The sequence below is a fragment of the Rousettus aegyptiacus genome, unplaced genomic scaffold, assembly GCF_014176215.1.
Source record: "Rousettus aegyptiacus isolate mRouAeg1 unplaced genomic scaffold, mRouAeg1.p scaffold_m13_p_7, whole genome shotgun sequence".
In the NCBI taxonomy this organism is placed as follows: Eukaryota; Metazoa; Chordata; class Mammalia; order Chiroptera; family Pteropodidae; genus Rousettus; species Rousettus aegyptiacus.
In genome coordinates, this window is record NW_023416310.1 from 29,581,392 (window position 1) to 29,608,596 (window position 27,205).

The following is a 27,205-nucleotide window of genomic DNA, read 5'->3' on the forward strand; positions in this document are numbered from 1 at the left end:
GTGATGTTCTATCTCTGTGGGTTGATTGCTGTGAAATAGAGGATGGACGTTCATAAAGGAGGGCCTCCTCTTAATCATGGCTCAAAAGCTCCCCATCTGCCACCTACAGGTCCTAAGGATGGAGACCACACCTTTAGATCAGGCAGATGGCCGGTTGAGACCATGAGTCCCAGCTGTGTCCAGTACAGAGAGGACCCCGATTAAGGTAGTTTGCTTTCTTTATAACTTGGTCAAGACTTGGCTGTGGAGTGTACTAGGTGCTCACTTTTCTTTAAAAGAGCAGCCCAAGAGTTTGGCAGTGTTCATTCAAGTTGCACATGAGAGGCTGACCATGGTCTCATAGCCCCACGGAGTTCCCTCCCTGACCCTCTGTAGCAGTGAACTGAGGAGGGTCCCAGAGTCCTGTGAAGGGTCGATGACCTGGTGCTGGACATGGGGCAGTTGGGGAGAGACCAGGCAGAATGAGCACTGGGCATCCTGCAACATTCCAGAGCCCCGTCCCATGAGAGGGTCTGAGCCGCCTGATGGTTTCCCTGGGGCGGGGGGTGGAACCTGTGGCTGCTGCTCACCCTGAGAGTGAAGCCGAGACTCTGCTAAACCAAAGAAACCGGTCCTCATGGTCAGAGCAGAGAAGCTGGCAACAGGACGAAAAGGCAAAGCAATCCAGAGTTAAAAGTGGACTCTATGTTGCCTAGCCCCAAAAACTTTATCTTAGAATAGCATGTTCCAGAATGTTCTGAAGCACACCCTCCATGTGGGTCTTTTCCATGAGGAAAGCTGCCTGTTACTCCCCCCCACAACCCCCGTCCCACATGAAAACATCAGCTTCCTACAGACTCTGGGAAGGATTGCCATGAAGAGACCTGTAAATCCTTGTTTAACCAGGAGTTCTCAAATGTGTTTGACCATGGGCCTTTTCCCCCACACCGTTAACTTCTCTCCACTTTGGGGGATGCTGTCTTTAAGCAGGAGCCTGGAGCAGGCTCAGCCACAAGGATAGGACTGTGATAGGAACAGATCACATCTGCAGGGCAGGGTAGTGGCATGCGTGGTCATGCATTAGGCTGAAGGGAGACAGTTTTAGAAAAGGATGTATAGCAAGTCGACTTGATGACAAGCAAACTCCAGAATCTGGACTCTAATTTCTTTCTGACTAGGGAAAGGAAGGCTAGAACGGGAGAGGGGAAACAGGAGGGAGAGAAAGAGGAAAACTGTATAGACTATGTATTATGGGGCAATTTACAAATGAGGCAAATATTATCACCATTTTACAGATGAAAAAACTGAGGCTCAGACCTCCATTTAGCAAATTTCCATAGCATCTATGACAGTGACGTGACATGATATTGGATACTCCATAAAAACGTCATGGTGAGAAGAATAAAATTTGGAAATCAGAATGCCCACCGAGCCTTAAATCTTTTCTTTGTTCATGTAAAGACCATCTGGCACTAGCCAGTCTGAGTTGGTTATCTGTTCATATTACACTCTAAATTTCGGAAATGAGCAGATTATCGAGGTTAAAATAATAGCTGGGACCCAAATTCATCCTGAAAAAGTAGAGGTTAAATGCCACAGGGGAGGAGAGGGGTTGGGGAGCTAAGTTGGAACCAGCACAGATAATAACCGAAGGCTTGGATAGGTTTTTCTGTGCTTTAATGTTTTACAAATGGTATTTCCTGTCACATAGCTGAACTAAATGCCACACATGTTTGTGATTAAATATTGTGGGCTGCAGAGCATGTGTGCAAATAATACTTGCAGTACATGCAATGGGCACTTCTGTAACCCACGGTGAGTGTGTGCTCTGCAAGTGTTTTTACTTAGGGTTTCGTGTCGTCTTTCTGTTTCAAACTTTTAGTTTTCCCTTTAAAGGGAAACATTCTACATGAATAATATTTTTAACACTTTTATAGCAAACCTTAAAAAAAAAAATTCTTCATGGATGCATTTTGCACACTGGCCTGCCCTTGACTTTGCCTTTGTTTCCAGGGTATACGACCCAGAATAGCAAGGAAGGTACTTAGATTTCAGTCACCCAACTATATAGAACAAGAAAGAGGCTTTGCAAATGCAGCTCCCATCTAGTTTCAATGTGGCAGTCGAGGAGTCCAGCCCTCGGATGAGTTGGAGAATTCCTTACTTGGGTGACAGCCAATGAAACCACATAGATTTGACATGAAGACATTCTTTCTCTAGATTATGCAGCATTGTTATAGAGCATAAAGCCAAAGGCATAAAAGACTTAAATTCAGCCCTGTGCAAAGGCGAGGGTGACCCTGAGGGTCCAGATGTGTTTATGAGGCTTGAGTAGGAGTCAGCTCGACAATGACAGCTCGGGAGGGGTTGATACCAGGAGGCTGCTGCTTAGCATCTGTGATGCTTCCCTGAGTTCTCTCTGCTAAGTGTCCCTTCAGCATCAGTCATTCCCCAGTGTCTGGCAGGTACAGAGAAGCCAGACCCCACAGATCATCCTAGAGGGTGTCGATCTCCACAGATAACACTCTGAAGTAGGAACAGTCTTCAGTTGCAGATCACCTGGAATGCTGATTCCACAACCAAATGCATCCAATCGGATTTTGACAATCTGCAGGTAAAGGTAGAAGTTTATATTTATACTTTATTCGAATGGTTTCTGGAGAAAAACAAAGGAAAACCAAAGAACAGCAGAAGTAGACCTTTAACAACAGAGGCGGGTAGGGGATGGCATGGGAGAAGGGATGTTGCGGGGAGTTACACAACGTTTGGGGAATTAGACAGCCTACCAAGAGAGCCACTAGAAGAGTGGGTGGCACCTATATGCATTTATTGGGCAGCAAGTCTGAAAGATTGTTCATCCCGGAGGGTGGGCTGGCCAGTTGGTGCAGTTGAGAAGGGCCAGGAAGCAGGGCAGGCCGAGTGATGAAAGCTTTTCTCAGAAGTGACCCAAATTGATACTGAGCTGCTGCTGTTCTTGAGCAGTCATGGGGAATACTGTCTCAGAGCTTGCCTTTCCCACAGCCTGGGTGGCCAGCGGCAGACACACGTGGTGAGCTTTGTGGAGAAATAGGCATCTCTCAGGTGAGAACCGAATCCTTCTAGTCTAGAGGGTTTCTGGTTGCAGAAAGTGGTGGCGCCTACTCTGGTGCTCTCTCCTTAGTGAAGGGCTGAGTGGTGGGAAGTGCTTAGAAGTGGTAGTTAAGGCACTGACATCAGCCAGTCATCGGATCTCTTGGGACCCTCTGGGGTGGTGGGTGGCACTGAGCGTGGACTTTGGGATCAGGCAGATCTGGTCACAGTTCAGGTATGCCTCTTACTGGCTGGGTGACTTTAGACAAGTAGCTTAACCTCTCCGAGCCTATTTTCCTCTTCTACAAAATGTGTTATTATTTGATGGGGTTGTGAGGATTAAATGAGGTCATGCACACACAGCCCTTAGCCTGCCGTGAGCACATAGTAAAGACTTGATAAATGCTGGTGTGGTTAGTTGAACAGAATTTTTCCAATTTCTGCCTAACCCTAAAATTCAGTGGTTCTTTGAACTGGGGAAGGCAGCATAGAGATTTACTTTATGGAGAACTGAATAGACCATTTAAAATTATTCAATTGAAAATTTAGTTTTGTCAGACATTTGGAAGCAATGTGGAAATGCCCTATTGAATGAGACATGATCCCTCCCCGAAAATGCCTCTCTCTGACTCTCAATATGTAATTCTTTCCTACAATAACTTGAAATTTCTTATCCCCAAATTCTTTTTAGTGAGACCACTTTTCCATGCCAGTGCTTCGTATGCATAAGGCTTACGGCAAGTAATTTGCAGTATTATTAGTATTTAAGGTGTGACCATTTGTGATTTTATTTTTAAAACAATTTTGAATAAATTTATTGTAATCTCTGTAATACTCTTTAAAGATTCCAGTATTGCGTGGAAGAAAGGGGTGGAATGCAGGAATTGTGTATAAGTGAAGCCTTTCTCTGTTGACTGGGGCCTAGGGCCTTCTTTGCTGATTTGACATTTTGCATGGTGGGGATAATTAATTGTTTTAGGGCTTACCTAAATATTTGGGGGGGGGGGTTGTTAAATTCTGAGAACATCCAAGAGAATATGCTAGGCTGTCGAATGCCATCTGTCACATGTGTTGAGGCGAGAGGTTGGAAACCATGGTCTGCCTAGATCCTTGTTATTCCCAGTGTGAGCTGGCATGTGCATTTACTTTCAATTTGATCTTGAGTTCAATGTATTCTGAAACAGCTTTGAAAATAGGCAGCCGAAAAGAATGTCTAAGTCTTAAGGGGAAGCAAACACTCCCCTGGAAACCTTCAAACTCAGAGATTGATTTCTTGCCCTGTCTCTGAATTTTGTCTGGAATTATTTTCTAGGAGTTGGCAGGATAATCCAGATTGACCAAAAACAGACCTTTGAAAGGACTGGGGCATGTAGGGTGTGATGGAATGCACATCTGAGGAAAAAGCCAGGGAATTGAGCCAGAGGAATTTTTGCTTCAGAGGAAGGCAGCTGGGGTCCTGGGTTTCCAGCTCTGCACTAATTGGATCCTGGACTTTCGAGAAGGTGTTCAAATGCTGTGGTCCACTCTGGATTGTCATAAAATCTGAGTGAGATGTTGCCTATGAAGGGGCTCTGTAAATGGGAAGACTCGGCCCTCTGGGAGGGAGGCCAGCCCCATTCGAGTGCAGAAAAAAAAAATACTGAGGTTAAATAGGTGTTGCTGCTTGAATACTCTCAAAGTAGATGGGGGCGAAGTTGCAGGTGACTGAAAGAAGACACATTCTGGACCTCTCGACTCTCATCCCTCTCCGAGACCCAGGTGGCCTTGGACAGACCAGGGCTCTGGACAGGATGTGGCCCCTTTCCTTACTGGAGGTGGGGATGGGTTAGGAAGGAAGGAAAGAGATGAAAGATGCTAGATGGAATTGATTCTAGTTGTTGACTTTGGGAAAAACTGACGGGTTGCTGCTTCGAGACTAGAATAGAAAGATGAGGTCAGAGAGAGAGAAGGGGTGAAAGAGGTAAGAGAGAAATGTAAGTGAGTGTAAAAAGGATTGATAAGGAAGAGCAGCAAGGGGTGTAGAGAAGTGAAAGAGGAGCTTAGCGGGGCAACAAACCTGCCCGTGACCACAGGGTCTGGAGTCTTAGCCACTCGCTGCAGAGCGGCATCTAAGTTTTACTGTTTAAACAGGGACAAAGGTTTAAACAGGGACAGAGATGTGGGTTCCCGTTGGGCACAATACAGAATTCTGTTTGGTTGAATTACACTTACATTGCATTTGTTGAGTGCCTCATATGGAAGAAGCCTGTGTAGGGGGAAGAGTGTGTTTTGCATAGATTTTTGCATTAAAGTTAGATTCTTTGCAAGGTATGCTTTCTAAAGTTCAGAGGTCACTTAATGTAACGGGATTGATTTCTTTATCTGGTTTATGGCAATCACTTTTCTCCCCAGTAAGCAAAACCTGAAGAAACCAATGTGCGACTGTTTCATATTTTGAAGCCACCAGTGGAAAACAGACGGGGCAGCACGTTTGGTTAAGATCAGGAGTCAGTCTGAAGCTGAGTGATTTCTTCTCTAGGTTTTCTTTTTCTTTATTTTTAATAAACTCAACGAAAGTAAATATTTGCATAATCTCTCACCCTATATGAAGAGTTATTTTGGCTGGATTCCTTCTGAAGAGGGTGAAGTGAGATGGGCCAAGAAGTATTGCTGCAGATTTGCAGACTCTAAGGCTTCTGGCGGTCCCTTGAAACACTGCTCTTCCTGCCCTGAAGAAAAAGTACTTTATGGCAGCTGCAGCCCCAGGACAGTGACAGTGAAATGCCCTCTAGAGAGAGCCAGCTGGCCTGGGCTGCTGCTCCCTTGTGTGTTTTGTGCCCTCAAGAATGTGCTGATTTGGCAAATAATAGCACTGAGCTGCCCTGTCCCCAGTGCAGCCCCAGGCCCTCGTGCCCTCTCTGTGTTGGCTCTTTTCCAAGCCTGAATGATTGATTGGTTGAGCCTTCATTATCCACAAGAAGGGAGAAAATATGCCTTTCTCATGGCCTTTATTCCAGCAAGGTTTGAGTTTTCCCATCAGTAGATCTCAGGGAGTTTTACTTTCAGTGTGGAGGTTTGGTCAAAAAAACCCCAGCAGTAACACAATTTCTGCTTTTGAAACAAATTTCAGCCGGGTGTCAACCACCATAGAATTGTTGTAGAGTCAGAAGGAAACTCAGAGACGATTCCAGTCTAATCACCGAACGTCTGGAGTAAGTGCCAGAGCAGTGTCCAGAAGCCGGGTACCCAACCCCGGGTCTGTGCTGTGGCCCTTACGGCGCATCACCTCTGTTGTCATTAGAATAATTTTAGTACTTTAGGTTGTATTAGATTGACATGAAATGACCTGTGTTCAAATTCTGGTTCTTTCCAAGCCTAGGTATATACCCGAGAGAAACAGTCACACAGAAACTTACACACAAATGCTTATAGTAGTAGTATTCTTTAAAAAAAAAGAAAAGAAAAGAAACCCAGAATAAAAACAAACCAAATGTCCCTCAGCTAATGAATGGGTGGACAAAACATAGGATATCCTCACAACGAAATATTATTTGGCCACAAAAAGGAATGAAGTACTGATGCCTACTACAACATGGATGAGCTTTGAACACATATGTTGAGTGAAAGAAGCCAGACACAAGAGGCTGTATATTATAGATTCTACTTATATGAAATGTCCAGACTGGGCAAATTTACAGAAAAATAAAGTAGATTAGTGGTTGCCAGGGGATGGGAAGAATGGGGAATGACTACTAGTAGGTGCAGGGTTTATTTCTGCAGTAATTAGAATGTTCTGGAATTGGATGGTGGTGACAGTTGTACAGCTGTGTGAGTGTACTAAGTATCACTGAATTGTTTTTTTTTTAAAGTGTAAATTTTATGTGTGTGAATAAAGCTGCTGTTAAAAAAAAAAAAAAAAATTCTAGTTCTGCCTCTTACCAGTTGGGTGACTTTAGGCAATGATGCTAAACCTAAGTAATCTCTGCTATGAAACGGGACTAATGATATACACCTCCTCGGGTGGTTTTGATAAATGAGATCATGAATTCGAAAATGCTTCTGAACTGTAAACCTCATGCATGTTTCGAGGCTGTCAGTGGGTGACAAGTTCATTATAAATTGGATTTTTATCTTCTGTTGTGTTTTCTGTAGCACTAACAAGGTCTAGCTACATAGTAATCGTTTAAGTAAAGTCTTTTTGAATTGATTTGAAAGTTTTGAAGGTTTTTTTTTCGTGGTGGTAAAAATAATTCTTAAAACCCTCTTAACAAAATTATTGTATATAGTATTGTAACTATATGCACATTGTCATACTACAGATTTCTGGAACTTTTCCATCTTGCATGATCGAAACTCTGTACCCATTGCACAGCAATACCCCTTTTTCTGCTCCCCCAGCGCCTGGTAACCACCACTCTACACTCTGCTTCTTTGACTTTGACTCAGTTAACCTGGAAATCTGGGTGCTTTTTTCCCTCAGTACTAAAGACCTCTAGTAACTTGAATTTTCCTCCTCATTTTATATTCTTATTTTCTCTTTCTCCTTTAACAGAAACAACATATCTGATTCATTGACAAGATCACAATCTGATTTCAAAGATGTGTTCTACAAATCCAGGCAACTGGGTCACATTTGATGACGACACTGCTTTCCAGTCTTCTCAAAAGTCAAAGAATCTCCCTCTCGAAAATCAAGGGATCTGTAGACCCAATGGACTTAAGCTGAACCTTTCTGGTCCTAAGGAATTTCCCAGTGGATCTTCTTCCACCAGCAGTACCCCTCTCTCCTCTCCCATCGTAGACTTTTACTTCAGTCCAGGACCTCCAAGTAACTCTCCTCTATCTACACCAACCAAAGACTTCCCAGGTTTTCCTGGCATCTCCAAAGCAGGGACTCACGTGCTTTATCCTATTCCAGAATTGTCTTCAAACAGTCCCCTCACAGCACCAGGTGCAGATTCCTCCGTATTGCCTGCTAAACCAACCTGTTTACCCCATGCTTCCTTACCCAGTGAGCACTCCTGTACACATCCTGCTCCCAAAGTCAGTCTTGCAGAGGAAATTCTCCCTCCCCAGGCTGAAAGCGATACTCTCCAGTTTCAGTATTTTCGGGAAGATTGTGCCTTTTCAAGTCCTTTTTGGAAAGATGAAGGCAGTGCTTCCCAGTTCACCTTTGACCCTCCAGGAAGCAGAAAAATGTTGCCACCGAGAGACAGAGAGATGCCCATTGATCAAAAAAGCTTAAATCAGTGTTCACTCAACTACATCTGTGAGAAGCTTGAGCATCTCCAATCTGCTGAGAATGAAGACTCACTTAGAAATTTGTCTATGCCATGTCTGTATGCCGGAGACATCTCCTCTTCCTTTGTTCCCCACACACTCTTCAGGAGTCGGCCCAAAACAGGATGGTCTTTCATGCTGAGAATTCCTGAGAAGAAGAACATGATGTCTTCTCGTCAGTGGGGACCAATTTTCTTAAAAGTCTTACCTGGAGGAATTTTACAAATGTATTATGAGAAGGGGTTAGAAAAACCATTTAGAGAGTTACAGCTCGATCCACATTGCAGGCTTTCTGAACCCAAACTTGAGAATTTCAATGTGGCAGGAAAAATCCATACTGTGAAGATTGAACACGTGTCTTACACAGAAAAAAGAAAATACCATTCTAAGACAGAAGTAGTCCATGAGCCGGACATAGAACAGATGCTGAAGTTGGGGTCCACAGAGCACCATGACTTCCTCGACTTTCTGACTACTGTGGAGGAGGAGCTGATGAAGCTGCCAGCTGTTTCAAAACCAAAGAGGAACTATGAGGAACAGGAAATTTCCCTGGACATTGTGGACAACTTTTGGGGTAAAATCACTAAAGAAGGAAAATTGGTTGAAAGTGCTGTGATAACTCAGATCTGTTGCCTCTGCTTTGTAAATGGCAACGCAGAATGCTTTTTAACATTGAATGACCTTGAGCTGCAGAAGCGAAATGAACAATATTTTGAAAAAGACCCAGAAAAGAAGGGAATCGATATTCTTGACTACTGTTTTCATAAGTGTGTGAAAGCACAAGAATTTGAGCAATCAAGAATCATTAAGTTTGTACCTCTGGATGCCTGCCGGTTTGAGCTGATGCGTTTCAAGACTTTGTACAATGGGGAAGAGCTTCCCTTTTCTCTGAAGTCTATTGTGGTTGTCCAAGGAGCATATGTGGAGCTCCAGGCCTTTGTAAACATGGCCCCATTGACACAGAGACCATCCCACACCAGTTCCTTGAGGTCTTGCGACAACATAATGATACACTTTCCTGTCCCATCACAGTGGATCAAGGCCCTCTGGACCATGAACCTCCAGAGGCAGAAGTCCCTGAAAGCCAAAATGAACCGCCGGGCATGTCTAGGGAATTTACATGAACCTGAATGCGAGCCTATCATACAGGTCACTGTGGGGTCAGCAAAATATGAGAGTGCCTACCGGGCCGTGGTATGGAAGATAGACCGGCTTCCTGATAAACATTCAGGTAAATATTTGGCACCCCAGGTTGATTTTCGTGTGACATAGCCTTAGAGTTTCCACCCTCCTTCTTGGGTTGAAACCAGGCTGAAGCCATGCTTATACATTGCAGGTGGGCAAGGGACCATTTTGTCCCACGGCTAATTTTTTTCACCCTCTTATGCCTGTTTCCACCAGATAAGTTTAGCTTAATTTTTTTTTTTTTCTAAATATCGTAAATACCATCCTAGGCTAGGATTTTGTTGTAGATGGTGGCACTGAAGGGAAATTTGTAGTTGACTTATACACATCAACTGTCAGCCTCAAATATTAAAAATATTGCTCACATAGCTTAGATTCCCTAATTAACCTTTAAAGCTCTGCCATTCATGGGTCTACCTGGCATTTTAGTATTCCCAACTAGTACCGCTTTCTCCTTGGGTTTTTGCTCACTGCTCTTTGAATTAAGACTGCCTTTCATTTTTTTACCCAAATTGATTTCTTTAGCTGAGTTGACCAATTTGTCCGTGTCAACTAGTTGTTTCAGAATTAGGTAGATACAACCTAAACATTAAAAATTCAGTTAATTTTTTAAATGTTTGCAAAGAAAACAATTAACCGAGAAGTTCAGAGCTTTGAAAAGAGTCCTAGTACCACATTTATTTTAGAGAAATAAGCTGGTAGCGGGTGTAATAATAGAGCAAAAATTTTTTGAAGTTAGCACTGCTCCCTGATTTAGTTTCATTATTTCTAGCAGAACACTGGGCTGTGGAGCTAGCTTAGGGGCAGATTTTGGGGGTATGAGTTGATGCATGAATTGATTCAACCACATCTTTATCGAGCACTTATTGTATACCAAGTGCCCCATCAGGAGCTGGGGCTAAAGATAAGATCGGAGCCCTACTTCCTAAAAGCTCACAGCTAGTCTGGTCCTTCAGGGAAACTTAATTTCATCTTAGGACTGTGCAGGCTGTGGACTTCAGTGGAAGCGTTTTTAATTCAGTGTTTCTCAAACCTGGCTGTATGTTAGAATAGCCTGAGAGCTTTTAAATATTGTTCATGTTTTAGGCTTCACTTTAACCAATTAAATCAGAATCTCCAGAAGAGGGGCCCAGGCACCCGTATGTTTTGAGAGCCCCTGAGGTAAACCTAATGTGTGGCCTGGCTTGAGAGCCATGCTCTCTGGGCCCCTCACAGTCCTGAGGCAGGAGGAGCGAGCTCCAAACTACAGTGAACGTGGAGAGCAGCGGCATGGACCGCGCCCTGGAGGGTGCAGCGCCACCTTGCCTCTGACTTGCAGTTTGCTGGCTTAACATCTGTGAACTGATTGTAGCTTGGGCTGTGGAGAGGGTCCAGCAGGCAAGAGAGACAGCCAGGTGTCTGAGGAGCCCCAAGCCCCTGTACAGAAGGTAAGCCCCCCACCCCAACAGTAGACCTCCATGACACCTCCCCACTGTTCTCCATTAATGCCAAATTCAGCTCTGCAAAGTTCTCATGAATCACATTAGTTACGGTTCTAGTCCCAAGGAATAGTGAGGGCAGCTCAGGCTCAGGGCAGGGTGAGGCGGGGGTGGGATAGCTTGGTCAGAGTGGATGGCCTCTGATGGCGCCTCCTGGTCAACTCTAGTGTGGTGGGAATGTCTGTCATGACATAATCCACAGAAGTAATGTTTCCTGCCTTTTATATCTCTGCTGGAGAAGCAAGTTAAAACCATTTGCAGATTATCTTTATCCCAGAAAAGCAAGTTTTGAGGTTTTGAGCACAAGCTTCCAAATGATCTGTTCTAAAAATCATTTGTGCTACTTTTAGGAGAGAGGAGTTAATGAAAATTGGAATATCATTGCCTTTTATTTTGCTAAACAGAAAGGGAGAAGAGAGGAAGGCAGTCTGGACTGCCTGTAAGCTGGGCCCCTAGATCTCCCCTGAGGTCTGGCTGGTGACCTGACCCCTGTCATTTTCCTTCGGTCCCAGAGATGGTCACTTGGATTGGAACAAAAGGCCAAACATGGCTTTTGCATAGATTTGCAGTAATCATTATGTCCCTGAGAGAGGAGCACAAAAGGGCTCAGCCTGCTGGCTTCTCAGAGAGGCAGGGATTCAGGCTCTCAAACAGCCCGTTCCAAAGCTGCTCTGCCTCAGAGCAGGCACTCTGGCGACTCTTCCATGGCTGCCACACTTATTTTTCAGATTTTGGAAGGGGAACAGCCTATAAATCTTCTTGTGAAAATGACCCTGTTTATAACACTGTGGTGAGCTGATATATAGTTAATTGATTCAGTCAGCAGGAATTTATTGACAAGAGGACTTGTTCATTCATTCATTCCACAAACACCCAGTGCTGGGCCCTTGGGAGATACAGAGGCAAATATGATCCCTGCTATCCAGAAACGTAACAGTCTTAGTAGGTGAGACAAATCCAGAAGCTGCTCTCCAGATGTGCTGTGGAAATGTGCCCTAGTCCAGGCATGTACATGTAATAGGGATCTCAGAAAGGAGTGATAAACCACTGGGGGTACTTGGGAAGGCTTTGTGAAGGAGGGATTGGTTCAGCCTGGCATGGAAGAATCAGGAGGAGTCCATCAAGGATAGAAACAGCAGAGACACAGCTGTGCAGGCAGGAGATCTGGCCTAATTTTAGGACCAAGGGTATAGTGGGAGAGAAAACCAGCATAGGAAGGACTTGGGAGCCATGCTTTGGGGTGTGGTTTGTCAACAGGGTTTCCGAAGTGTTTTCAGGCACTCTGTGACAGTCATACCTTGTTTGAGAAAGTCAAGCTTTCATTGTAGAGGAGAGATTCAGGAGTCGATTGTACGCATACAGGTGGCTGGTAGGAGGGTAGACATTCTGAGCATATTTTGGCCCCGTCCCAACCATGACTGGGGCAAGGGAGGCCCAGGTATGAACATTTATACAAGGATCTCAGGAAGCCAGGGTGGAGAACTACTGACTTGGTACCTCCTGTGGAACCTGTTATGGTCCTCTAGGCAGAGATCATCCCTACCCGCTCTGTGTCCCTGTGTCTTCTAAAGCTCAGTTATTTCTCTCCCACCGTATTTACTAGCAGTTGAGCTCACTGAGAACAATTACAAGAGTGAGTATCCCCAGAGAGGCTGCCAGACTTGATCCTGGCCTTCAGGAATTCCTTTTGAGGACTTGCATAGCACCAGGCCCACACAGAACATTTTACAAGCATTCCAGTCAATTGTACAGTGATACTTTACTGAATTAATCCTTTGAGATCAAAGCTGTTTTGTTTATATCAAATCTGTGTGCAAAGAAGAGGCTCAAGGAACAGGCAGTGGAGTAGGGCTGTGTCAGGTAGCGTCTGGGTGACATGGAGGACTCTGAAGGGGGCTGGGATTGTGTGGTCCTGTCTTGGCTTCATGTTGTGGGAGTGGAGAAGGGTGACGCAGAGGGTGAGAGGGTACCTGGCAATTTGGTTTTGGAGGAGAAACTTTGAGGTCGGGCAGAGAGGAAATCTTTGTCTTAAGTTCTCAAACTTTTGTGTACACAGGAATCACCTTGTTAACATGTAGATTCTGGTTCAGCAGGTGGGCACCCCCCTCCTACAGTGTTTCTCACTCATTCTCAGGTCAGTGCTGCAGGCCCATGGACCACATTTAGAGTAGCAGGGTCTTAGAATGAATCTTTATTTTTCTATATGATTTTAAAATCAATTAGGTATTTATAGAGACAGTATTTTTTAAAAAGTCTTTAAAACATTACCCATTTCAAGCCAGTTTTTGAAAAAAAAAATTTAAAAAAAAAAAAAAAAGGAAAATGAAAGAATACATGAATTACTTGACCAGGTACTGATTTAAACATTTTTAAAATTTCTTTTTCCTGTGGACTTTTGGGATCAGGATTGACTTCTTTTTTACTTTCATTTGATTTCAGGAGAGGTAGGAAGGGCCACTGGCCCCTTAAATGTCTCTCTTCTTAGCATGTCAACACTGAATATTCCTTTAACAGTGGGCAGGTCTTTCATTTTACAACAAAGGTTGGCCTTGGGCAGGTAGCTCAGGTGGTTGATTCAGACTAAGGTGTGAATGACAGCAGAGAAATAGAGGAGCCTTTCCTGAGGACAGGCTTTGGTGGGGCCCAGAGGGGCAGAGGAGTTGGGGAGAGGAGGAAGAGAGGTGAGTGGAGAGGGAAAGGAAGAGAAAGAGGAGAAGGAACAAGAACACTAATTAGCCGAAGGAGCTGCAGATGGTGGCACAGAAGTAGAAAGGGGAGCGGGAGAGGTGGAGGGTCAGTTAATGGATATATATTCATGTGTATAGTAAATTTAATTTGGCTTCACTGTTTCTCCTTGCTCTCTGTCATCAGCACACTTGTTGCTCTCTCCTCCTCCACTTGTGTCATCCTCCTCCTATTCATACCCTCCAACTCTCAACAATTCAGTTTCAGATGTGAAATATTTTGGTTCAAGAGGGACCAGGTATGTACAAGACCTAAGTGGATTTTGTCATTTGCATTCCCTGTCCTGAGAATGTTGTACTGAGAATAACAATTACCAAAGCCCGAGAGTGCCCCCCGCTGGTCAATGCTGAGATTAAATAAGTTTTGCTCTATCTTTTTTTCCATTTGTTTGTAAATTCAACAAATATCTGTTGAGCCCCAAATGTGCCAGGCATTGTCCAAGTGACAGACATGATCCTCTCATCATGGAGATCAAAGTCTAAAGGGGGGGGGGGGTGTTTTTAAGCATTGTAGAGTATTGCGAGTTTTTAAAAGCTGGGAAGAATGTCAGAAAACTTGAACAATGCTCTCCTTTATCTTTTACCATTTTTTTCATTTAAGAAAAGCAGTTAGAAATGTTTTGTTTCTGATATCTTTAGAGTACTAGATCTCGTAATTTTATAGGTGTTCAATGGGGTAATTTTGCAAAAAGTGCCAAAAAGTTTTTTCCTTTAAAATGTGGATATCAAATTAGATCATTTCCAATATTATTTTCAGCTCTAAATGTGTAGAATTCACAGTCCCTTCATTAGCAGAATTATGGTAATCAATAATATTGGATTTATATTCATGTAGTGCTTTGCAAAGTGATCATGTATGTTCTGCACTTATATCTACACCACTGTCGTGTACCATGCATGGCTTTAACGCTCTAGGTGTGCCGGCTGCTTTGTTTTATCCTTACAACAATCCTATAAGGTTCATGTTATTATTACCGTCTTCATTCCTATTTTCAGATGGGGAAGCTGAGGCTCAGAGAGATCAAGTAACTTGCCTAGGATTGCACAACTGTTAAGTAAGCAGAGCTGGGATGAGACCCTGGGCAATCTGGTCCAGTGTGTGTGTTCTTCACCACTGTGCCACAGAGGACATAAGAGGGCCTGAATTAAGTTTAAATGAACTCACTGTGTCCTCGCTGCAGGCAGAAGACTAGAGAGGGTAATGGATTGTGGAATTTCCCCTGGGTATGTGTATGTGTATGTGTGTGAATAAAGTTATCACTTGCCTGCAGTGATCTCGGTAGCTTAGAGCACCTCAGAGGCCACCATTGTCCTACCCTACATGTAAGTGTTAGGGATGGATAATGAGCCTCTGTTGGTTAATTGATTGATGACTTCTTAAGGCCTTTTACAGTCTTAGAATTCTATTAGTTTCTCTACAAGAAACAGGTTGTAAAGAATGAAAGGCAATTTATCTCTTAAGAATTAAGTAAAATCCTTTAAACTCTTGTTTTTGTGCCTAAAGCTATATTCTGATGGAAATGTTCTTTCTGAAGCTATGTCAGTGCTACAGTAATTTAATTCTGGCTTTTGAGATTACTCTCACCTCATACATTTATTTAAGTAAGGATAGCTGCATTGGTTATGTAGATGCTGTGGACAATGCAACAGAATCATAGAACATTTATAGAGTTAATACAGTGATTACAATAAAAATATTTTTTCATTGTCACACACACACACACAGTACATGACCATATTTAAAAATCTTTGCATGTATCTGACATTCCTAGGTCTGGCACAGAGCCTGGCCTGGCATAGAGTAGATGCTCAATAAATAGAAAATTGAACTAAATGAAAATAAATAGATTGAAACATTGAAAGCCAATATGCCCATCTCTGCACTGTGCATCTGTTCCACTCAAAGCTTTAAGAAAGATGAGTGGAAATTAATATGCTAAAATATAATCTGCTCTGCTGAAAAAGGAATTCTTGGCCTAGATATTTTCTGAAAAGTAATAAAATTTCATTAAGTTTAACTTTAAAAAATAAGAATTTTTTTATAATGTGACTTAATTTAGGTTGAAGTTTACCTTTGCGTTAACTGTCCAAAGAAGTGGTAATAAAACGAATAAATTAAGAGTTAATGTAAGAGCTTATTCAGTCTTTTAAGAGAGAAGTTTTTTTTACAGATCCTATGCACATTGTAGCTAAATAATGATACTTAATATTATATCAGTTATCTCTTAATTAAGGAAACAGTATACTAATAGGAAACATTTTTAGGAATTAATATGTTCATGTATATAGTAATAAAGTTGTACTTATTTTAAAGCTAGTACTTTAAAAATGCATATAAATTTCCCCCTAGTTATTGCAGAATTGTGAATTTAGATGGTATTCAAATGGGATTCACACTGCCATAGTGCTGATGCAATTGCTTGTTAAATGAGGGATCAGTGTCTCTTAGGTTCAAGAGAAATGTTTAAGGGCCATTGAAATACTTTCACTGACAATTTGATTTTTTTTCTTCAAGGTCCTGATCATCCCCATTGTTTGTCATACAAACTAGAACTTGGATCAGACCAAGAAATTCCTTCTGATTGGTATCCATTTGCTACTGTTCAGTTTGGAATGCTTGACACCTATGCCTCAAGGACAGAGGTCAGGTCTCTGGGGGTGGAGAGTGATGTCCAGCCACAGAAACACGTTCATCAGCGAGCTTGCTACAACATTCAGGTACCTCCCAAAGCCGACTGGCTCAGGGTGGGCCTTCTAGAGCTGGGACCTGAGCTGACTTTGAATATTTGCTTTGCCCTCTTAAGTGACCGTGTATGTGTATGAGTGTGTGTGTATTTGACCTAAAAGAGCCTGACCATGCAAACCTGAAGGTCATCAGTGAGCCTAGTTTTCCCCTCAATTCTAGAGAACATTAGGTGCCTGAGCACACAGTGCCACATACCTAATTCAGATCTTAATGAAAAACATGGCATCATAAGTGAATTCACATTTCAGAAGCATATTTATAATATAAATTATATTAGAGTAGCATTGCCCAATTGTCTGTGGAACAGGAGTCCTATATAATGAGCCAAGAAAAAACAAGTTCGGGAATGCCATACACTAAATTAATGTTAAATGAAGGTTCTGAGAAGCCCTGCATTAAAGAAACTTATTAACCCTGTTTTGCCCAACTCATTGATTATAGTATCATGCCTATAGGGGCATGTGTATGTACATGTAAAACACCTGTCCATGTCTTCTGGAATAGTATTCTGTGAAGCACCCCTTGGGAAATGCTGAATTACTGTGTCGTAACCACTTGAATAAATGTTTGCCATGAGTGCTTCTGCATTCTTGGGCCAGATTAATTGAAGAGTGACGTGTCCTTGCGCCTGTCTCTAAACTGGCTTTCCTTCTCAGCTTCAAAGATAGTAGATACAGAGCTAACCTCTGCCATACATTTCTTGTAATATCTTGGAATGGTGACATTAGTGGTTCTGTTTACAAATATATTATTTAATTAGAAAATATTTCAAAAATCACAATTAAATAGCAAATAACAAGCAGTTGTTTCAGTTTAGAATTTATATATTTTTCTTTTTTCTTGCGCATGAGTTGCATTTTATGTTTTCTAATACCATTTTAAAATCTTACGTTGTTTGAATCTCAGTTATGATTAATGCCATTCAGATTTTCCACTCATTTATTTATATTAAAAAATTGTGTGATTATATAAGACATCATAAACACCAACTGGTGGTTCTATAATACAGTAATATGTTTCTTTATTTTGAACCATCTGTTTAGAAGTCTATATGTTTGGGTCCACTGGTTATTTTTCCTATAGCTAAAGTTGATGATGGGTGGCTGCTGTCCTGTGCAGCCCCTTGGGGACCAAAGCACTTATTCTCCCAGCAGCTGGGAATTGCCCTGGCTGAAGAAAACTGCCTTGGTCCAGTGACTGATGGATATAGGGATATAAAAACCCTTTTTCCTGAGCTTGGGATAACTCTGCAGGGCCATCCTAGCTTCAGCTCTCCCTGAGTGTCTGCTGAAGCCTTTATTGTGACTAGATTGCAGCCCAACTTCTCCTTCTTCCCATTCTGCTTCTTTCCCTACCTTCCCCTCCCCAACAGGTGTTGACCCCAACAGCACTCCCCAGTAAACTGTGGACATCAGTCTCCATCTCAGAGCTTGTTTCTTGAGAAACCCGACCTGTAGCACTAGGTGTATAAATATTATGTGTGACTGAAATGTGGGGCAAGTGCACGTGGAAACTTCATTGATACCTATTTTCCTTTTCTCGGATGTGCCAATTTCACATAGGTTTAGAGGACAGCTCAAAATTATATAATAAAGTCTCTTTCGCTTTGATAGCATTTACTAATTAATCTGCACTTGGTGGCATTCGGTTTTGAAATGTTATCTTCCATTTAATAAGTATTTATTGAACAGTTTTAATGTGACAGGTGCTGATCTAGATGCCAGGGACACAGGAGTAAGAGACAGGTTTCTGTCCTCATGAAGCTTACTTTCAAGTGGAGGAACAAGAAATAATTAGTAAATAAATAAATAAATAAATAAATAAATAATGTAATTTCAAATAGTGACAGATTCTAAGAAGAGAATAAAATGGGGTAATGGGATAGAGGGTGATGGAGGGCTTCCTTATCGAGAGTGGTCCAGGAAGGCCACTTAACGCTTACGCTGAGATGAAAAAGATGAGGTGTAGGCAGTTGGTTCGGCTCAGTTTACTGGTTTGTCAACTAGTTTGTTTTAGTTAATAAAGAGATGATTTTGGGGATGTTATAAATATTAAGTGGGCTAAAGCCTGAATATATGATACAGGGGTATAGTTGATCACATGTTTAGCCAGATCTCTAAATGTCTTATCAACATATGTATTCTATATACATTTCTAAAACCTATGTTTGACTTAGAAGAGAGGACAGTTTCAGTTCTCTTCAAGATTTGACCCTAGAGGGGAGGAGGATCCCATGGGCGGGGAGGGTTTGTTGCCCAAAAGGACAGCAGAGTGCCTCACTATGGAACTAACATGAGAGGGTAGACAGGCTGTGTCTGTGTCCAAGGATGAGGTGGCTCTAGCCCTTGCCTCATGTATGAGGTAGAACTGAACAGGTGTTAGTGCCGTGTTGCTTTTGTTAATGCTGTCCATGTTTTGCTTTTGCATAATAGGTTGAAATAGAAAAGAAGTGGATTAAAATCGATGGAGAAGACCCAGATAAAGCTGGTGCCTGCGTAACCCAGTAGGAGTAGCAAGAGTTAATGACGACGACCCATTTTTCAAATACGTAATTCACAGAAACCACACACGGTTCTGCTATTGTATAGTGGAAATGACTTCTGAAGGGAGGGCTTAAGACAGGTCCAATGGTTCTGTTTAGAGAAGCTTAGACCTAAAACCAAATAATCTATATTTTATGCTTTTGATTTGTTTGCACCCCATGTGTTTGATCTAAAATGTATCTATAATTTGCGTGATGTTTTGCTTTCTATTGAAATTCAAAGGTGCTGTTATTCAGTGTGTGACCCAACCACCAGCTTGGCTAAAGTGTTTTTGATTTTTGGTTACTCAGTGGCTGATAGTTTTGCACTCTGGCTCACCCAGGTGCCATATTTATTATTCTCTAGTCCCATCTCTTCTTGGTATGTTAAAACCCGTACCGGAAGGTGAAACAACGGAAACATAAACCCTCTTGCTCATCTGTGAAGTGTGGCTAGGTGTAGAATGATGCTGAAACCACAGGCTAAAATGGAGTTGTGGAAGTATCTGTGATTTGGAATTATTTGTCTTCCTGTTCTCTTACCACATTGGTGAGTTATCATCAGCTATGTCTGGTACCTGTCTTTCCCCCATGGTATTATCATTTAAAAAATATATTTGTATTCTGGTGTGCATTGCAAAGAAGTTATTTCTATTGATATACATATTTTAGTCTGAGTCACTAAGACATATTGCATTTTGCTTGGAGAAATTCCTTTTAAAATGGAATCCCAGTATTCGATGCTAGTTAAAATGTTTATGTGCATTAAAGATGATTTTTAAAGTTCATGGATATTGTTTCCCAAAAGTACAGACTCTAAGATACTGTATTTTGATAAAGTATTTGTAATTAACATAAGACTCTTAAGTAGAAGTCTAAGCCATATTACGATTATGCTAGTTCTGCTATCATCCTATTTATGCTAATACTTTAAATTTAGAGTATTTTTCTTTAAAAGATGAGCAAAATTAAAGATACTAGATTGTTTTACCTGGATTTCTAAGAGATAACATTTTTATTTTTCAAAGTCAGGTAAGTGTTTGGTTTCTAATGAAAAGTCTGGTGTTAGCAGTTATAATTCTGTTTATAACTTCCTTTCAATATTTACAGCAAAAGATTAAACTTTAAAAATATGTAACCTATATTCTGGGTAGTTTTTAGTCCTCATGTGATATTAATACACCTTAAATTTATGTTGACTCTTAAACATGATTAGGAGGTATTTTTCTCTATTTACTAGATTTGTTTTGAGTCAAAACTGATATAATAATGTTCTTCCAAACAACATTTATTTGTCGGCCGAGGGTTTATGTCTTACGTTTTATTTAATATTGTATTACATTCATTGTAATCTGTTCCAAAAACAGATTAAAACAAACATTTATGATGGTTTGTATAAATCAGCAGATTTTATTGCTTTTCATTATTTTGCTATAACGGCAAAGAACTCAAAAGTTGACTGTTAAAACGAATTGGTGTTGTTCATTTTAACTCCACTTGATGCATTGCTCATAATATCATATGCTTGAGACTCACTGTTGATGTACAGGAGGGCAAATCTCTGTGTGCGTCATTTAAAAAAAATTCCGCTGTCTTTCCCCATTATTTGGTGTGGCACATTCTGAAGTGACTTCATTCCGCTCATCGTAAATATGGAGGCGGGCTGGAGCTGATGCTGCTGCACAATTCCAGGGAAGTCAACTGGGTTAATTACTGCCATTACTTTCAAATCTGTTTTATGGAATCCTGCCCATAAAGAATTCAGAGTCGGATTCAGATGAACTAAATGAATATTTACACCTCAAAATAATTTGAGCAAAAGGTTCAATTAATCTCTCCTCATGCTTCACAGGTTACCGCATCTGTGGCTACCTCACTGCTGGTCATTTATTTACCAGCCACCCAGCCTTCAGGAGCATCTCAAGATTCAGCGTAGGAATTAGTAACAAAACACTGACTAAGCCCAAATTGAGTTTCTGCAGCAAAGTAAAGGTTGATAGCATTAACAGCAGGGTGCTACGGCATAATTGTTAATTTGCACATCTATTAGGATCCTTAAATATTCATTACTTAGTGTTAAATTAACATTCTGTATAGGGAGGAGAGGTTTTTTTTAAATACAGTTCTTCTGACCTCAGAAATGGCAGAAGGTCGAATGTGACCACGGTGCTGTAAGTGAAAAATCAGGTAGAGTCCACTTAGAATTACAAATTAAGTGGAATCTCCTTTGCTAGAAAGTAAATGATGATCTTCAAGATAATAACTACAATAACAAAAACCCCCGCTTTTAAGGTTGAAAGAGAGGAGGAAGTGAGTGAAGGAGGAACTGTGCCTTTCTAGCATTTTAATATAGGTAATTTAGATCAGCCTTTCCTCATTTTGACAGTTTGGAGGTCAGCCGTTTGATTGACACATAGCAGGCTTCTAAAGACTTGATCAGTTTCTGACTAGTTGTCCTGTTCTTATTGTCCAGATCTGGCTGCCTTACCAGTCAAAGGATCATATTAACTGTGTAAATGAATTCATAGCTTGATGATCACCCGATCAATTGTACAGGTCAGAATTTAAGGACTTTTTTTTCCTATGAGAATATAAATAGTTTATCTACTTAAACAAGTATGAAAACAGATACTTTCCAGCATATAAATAAATGCTGGAATTTTTATACCTGATTTATATATTAGACAGTTGTAGGATTTAGTTCCCTTTATTCTGGAACTGTGCTTATGATGCAACTCCTTTCTTACAAATTCAGTTAGAAGGCCTTCCTTAATAATGATTAAGTATTATTATACCTTAAAATATTATGTCATATCAATACAAATATAAAACAGAATGAGCCTTAATCACGTAACAAACTATTTGGTAGATCGCATATTGGGTTTTTAAAATTAAAGATGTATTTCAAATGATTCTTGGTGTATGATGGACTTATGTCTTGCAAAGTCTGGGGCTATTTTTTTTTTAAGGTGTGAAATCAATTTCAGTAACCTTAAACAATTGACTCAGGTGAATGTGTACTGCTTTACTATTAAAGAGTCAGTAAACATGGCATCTTGGCACATCCTAGAAAAATAACACCACCAAACTATAATTTCTGATGTCAAAGGATGACTTTCAAAAGAGGATATAAGAAATAACGTGAGTACCCGAGGTTTTACTTAATTCATTAACTAACGATGCAATTGTTAAGAGTTACAACTGGTTCCAAGGAGAATTCAAAGAGCAGAGAGACATATAGGAGATAAGGAATTCTGAAATGAATTTACGAGTAGATGCAAAATGGATCTATCTACAGGACAATAATAATCAATTGCTCTTTCCACCACACAATTAATTTTCGTTTGTATAGACTAGGATTATGTACATTATCCATTTTCTAAAATTTACAGAGTCGAAAAATAACTAAAAGACCTGAATGTGTTGATAACCTGTATAAATAAATGACCTCGATAGGACACCTACTATTTAAAGTCATTCACAATTTTTTCTGAGAACAGGACAGACCTTGTCTATAGGATAATTCTAAGGAATTTTCAAACTTTGCCAACTAGTATTATACATATGATATTGCATTTAAAACAATTCTTAAAAAGTTTAGAAAATTATTTTTATACAGTTGCACAGAATATATTTTAGATAAGGTGTGTGTTGAAAAGAGAGGCCATAAAAGATATGAAGATAAGTCATCTCTAAAATTAACCAACCTAACAACCTCTTCATCTACCCTATTTAAAAGAAAGCTGCTGTGATATGAGAGGGAGAATAATTTTTTTCTCTACCTTTCTAAAATTATTCTGGCTGGTATAATCAAATTGGCATAAGACAAATTAACAGGAGGAAATAACCAAGTTTATTGCATATGTACATTTGGGGGTTCCTTAAGAGTAGGGGAACCAAGGACAGGTAAGGCTTGAACTAAGGATAAAGAAGGCGGGAGGTTATGGTTTGGCACTTAATGAGGAGGAAGGCAATTCATATGAAGATGAAAAGCAAATGTTTGGTAAACAAATATTTGCTAGGCCATCTTTAACAATGGACACAGGAATTTGATTTAATGTACCTTGCTAGAGTCCCTATCTGTCACACTTAGTTCATATCAGACTATAGTTATCTATGATGATCGCCCTCTTCCTGGAGCAAATCCCCTATCTAAATTCTTTTAGGCAGTTAGGGAGGTCAGAGTTTCTTCCTGAGCCTTTCACTTTTTAAAAATAACTAACTTAAAGTAATTAATATACCCCCCCCCAAATTTTGGAGTGGTAAACTCTGCTCCCCTCACTGCCATGTGTTGAAATCAATTTTTATCTAGCTATTAAATTTCAAAACATCAGGAAATAAAACTTCATAGAGGCATAGATCATTAAGCACTGTTTTAGCCACTACTGGAATCGATGGGGCTTGGTTCTAGTTCTTCAGGAACAACAAAAGAATTAAGTGGCATAAACTGATTATGTCTGTAATAAAATTCCTCAAATTCTCACCCATCAATTTTTCCTTTTTTGTTTCAGCACAACCTAGACTGCCCTGTCCTCTTTGTGTAGACACAGTGGTTCCACTAGATTTTCACTGTCTCTCTTAGTTCCTCCCGATTCTCTGCAGCTACTCTACTCCAAAGCCCATCTGTGCCCTTACCCAGGGTCCTAAATTGTATTTGATTGAACCTTATGAAATGGTCAGTATTTAACCATTCTTGATGGCGATTTCATGAGGCTCAACCTAATTACCTGCATATTTTCTTAGAATATGTGAAACAAAAAGTTTTTCTTGTTACAAATGTATTTAAAAGTTCCTACTTAGATCTGGAATCTAAATACGAATTTAACTATAAATTAATTTTTAAAGCAAGACAGATTTACTGGTCATAAACAAATAGTTGAGTGTCAAAAAAATAATTTAGATAAAAGCCGTAGGTAATATGACTTTAAAATCATATTCCATCTGTAAGGAAAAGGAAAACAGACTATTTGCCCTATTTTTTTTAATTATTGTGATAACCTTGGTTAATAACATTATATAAATTTCAGGTGTACAACTTCATAATGCGACATCTGGATACTCTATTGTGTGCTCACCATCTGAAGTCTGTGTTTTAAAAGATTAACATTTGTTTTTATGAGACTTCCTGGGGAAGAAATGCAAATCACCCTTAGATCTCCGGGACTGAAACATTTCCTTCATCTCCTCCTCCTGTATCTGCTCCAGAACAGCCTTCCAAACCTCAAGTGGAAGGATAGCTTATGTAAATAATATGAACGTGCGTGTTGGCATTTTCCTGAAAAGCCTATTTTGTACCCAGAATTGCCGTGAATTCCATGCAATGCATTTTGCGGTATACTGTTGGAACAGAAGAGGGCGCTCGCACGCAAGTTGCTGCTACACGGCGTTGGAAACAGCTTTTGAATTTGGTGGTGCTCGTTTGTATTATGATTAATATAACATCACGGGGGCATTTTGTAAAGCATTTCAAAGTATTGTGAGTCCAGTGGCGTATAATTAAAATTAATGCAGCGAACAAACATTTTAAAGTATTCTTAATGCTTTGTCTAAAAATGCTGTTAAATACAATTTTATACATCTCGAAGATTTAAATACCATGCTTATCTCTAAACAGTTTTAAGTATTAGAAGCATAAAAATAGTGGCTTTCATCTCAACAGATTTCAAACAAATTTTTCTAATGAGAGTTAATAAACTCTAAATCTGCCTACTTTTAAAGATTTATAAAATACAATGAATCCATCTTGTTTGACTTGTGAGCTTTCAGTTACATGTATCAAAGTCAATGTGATCTCTAAAAAGCTCCAGCCCAGGATTGTACTTTCAATTCCTTAGGTAACAACAAGCAAATACATACTTTCAGGAGAGTATTCCGTGCCACCTTGACCTAGGGATGGGCCTTCACCTTGTCTAGTCCTCAGAAACCAGTAGTGGACATTGTCTTTTCAAGAAAGGCTCTATCTTTTCCTCAGAAATCTTTCTGGGTGGATGTTGTCATTCTTTTATAAAGCCTGTTAGAACAATATATTTCTAAAAATCTTATAGCATTAGTAAGTTTATGGATGTGGCTAAACACATGAGGTGTCTTCCACACTCTAAAGTACAGAATGCTTGCTTAAGACATTGGCTCACTTAAGTGGTACTTTGAGTCACCTCAAAATGCCATGTGCCCATTGTCCAATTGTCTTATTGACTCTAATGTTTATTACATGCCTACTATGTGCCAGCATTTTTCTAGGCACCGAGGATAAGCAGTTACAAAACAGTAAATTCCTGTTCTTGTGGAGGATATGTGATAGCAGTGGAGGAAGTCAGACAATAAACAGACATCAACTTGTGATCATTGCAATGCAGATGGAAAAAAAGCAACAGAGTGGCAGAAGAATGCTATTTTAGATAGGTTAGTCTGGGAAATCCTTTCTAGTGAGATGACATTGTAACAGAGACCTGAAAGACGTGAGGAGACAAGTCACCAAGATCTTCCAGAGAAGAGTGTGTCCAGCAGAGGGGATTGCCAGCACAACGGTGCTGAAATCAAGGTACGCTTAGTCAAGCAGAGAAACATCAAGTAGGGGCAGGTAGCTACTTGGTGGCAGGAACAGTGTGAACAGGAGGGTGGTTGGGGGATACATCAGAGAGCTTGTGGGTAGGTGAGGGAAGCAGGTCACCTCGGGCTTTGTAGGGTATGTAGGACTTTAGATTTTACTCTTGAGTCAGATGGGAGCCACTGGAAGGGTATGTACAGTGAGTGACATGAACTGAATTACATGTTAAGATGATCCTATGGACATAGAAGGGGGTCGATGACAAGCAGAGAGAACAGATAGGAAGTTATTGCAAGAACCAAGATGAGAGGTGATGATAACTAGTAGTGGTGATGTGAGAGAAAAAATGCTTGGACTCAGAACCTGTATGAAATACAGAACTAATAGAGTATGCTAATGGTTTGGATTGGATTCCAGTGTGAGGGAAAGAAGGCAACTAAAAATGACTTAGAAATTTTTGGCCGAATAAATGGAACTGTCTATTATGGAGAAGAGGAAGACTGTTGTAGACACAGGTTTTGGGAGAAAAGATCAGAAATTCAGGTTTGGATGTGTTTAATTTAAGATGCCTATTACACATCCAAGTGGAGACAGCAAGTAGCAATTGGATATATAATTGGAAAGAGGGCTGGGGTAGAGATAACAATGTTTAGAGATGTAAGTACTTGAAGCTGTAAGACTGGATGAGATCACCTGGGAGTAAATATCAAGAGCAGAAATGAGAACTGAGGCTTTGAACTCTGACATTTAGAGGTCAGGAAAAGGAAGATGATTCAATAAAGGAGACTGAAGATGAGTAGCTAGCTAGGGTTAAGTGTAATCAGCTGCCTCAATTGTTGCTGATAGGGTAAGAGGAGAACTAAGGATTGACCCTTGAGTTTAGTAACATGGAAATCTTCAAAGACCTTGACAGGAAACTCAAGTGGGTGTGAAGACAGTGAGTTGATGGCTTTTTTGAGGAACTTTGTTGTAAATGCAAACACTGGGATAGTAGCTGGTGAGGATGAGATCTTATTAAGTCTTCTCCCACTTCAGACCAGAGTTTTAGTCTTGGCCTTTCCTCCATTTTTTAAAATCTTAAGGATGTTGACTCTTGCTAAAAATTTCCTTCCTGTTGACATTATCAGTGCTTATAGAAAATGGGTCCTTGTGATTGTTCAGTCCCATGTCATCTGAATTTTGCATTGCTTCTATCATAGGTGCTTTGGATGTGCCTTTCTTCAGAATTTTCATTACTGTATGTGTGGTATTGAAGGCATTGCATATTTAAAAATAAATTCAGCCATTGCTTCAATTACCTCGTGTTTTGCTTTTCAATTTTTTCGTGGTTGAGCTCCATCGGTCAATGTCATTTCACGTTGGTATGGAAACCTCACTTTAGATTTTGTTATGCAATTCAGAGTAATTATGAACTAGTTGCTGGTTTCACAAACTTGCTAACACCTGCAAATTCCTTCAAGTTCCTGCAGGATGAAAAAAAACCCCAGAACTATTTATTAAATCTTTTTATGTTTACCTAATGATTTGTACTTTGGTTTTCCATTACAGTTTGGTATAATAACATTCTAGGTAAATAGTCATCCAGTAACTAGTAAGCGAATTTTAATAAAATAAAAATATCTGCAAAAAATATACTTTAAGCAACTGGTAATGTTTTATTTTCTTGATTTCTTCTTAGTT

The 27,205-nt window shown here is 40.4% G+C and overlaps 1 protein-coding gene across 6 annotated transcripts in view; it reads left to right on the forward strand.

The window, feature by feature from the left end:
• STON1 (stonin 1) overlaps nucleotides 1–26,822 on the forward strand; it is a 47,646-nt gene extending 20,824 nt beyond the window's left edge. For 4 of the 6 annotated variants that reach the window (XM_016137111.2, XM_016137109.2, XM_036224893.1 and 1 more), the window contains 2 exons: nucleotides 7,580–9,538; nucleotides 16,230–17,265. In XM_016137111.2, the coding sequence (XP_015992597.1) occupies nucleotides 7,627–9,538; nucleotides 16,230–16,537 (2,220 nt within the window). In that variant the 5' untranslated portion in view covers nucleotides 7,580–7,626 and the 3' untranslated portion in view covers nucleotides 16,538–17,265. The other 2 variants (XM_036224894.1, XM_036224895.1) reach the window with 2 other exon arrangements.
• Nucleotides 26,823–27,205: the final 383 nt, after the last annotated feature.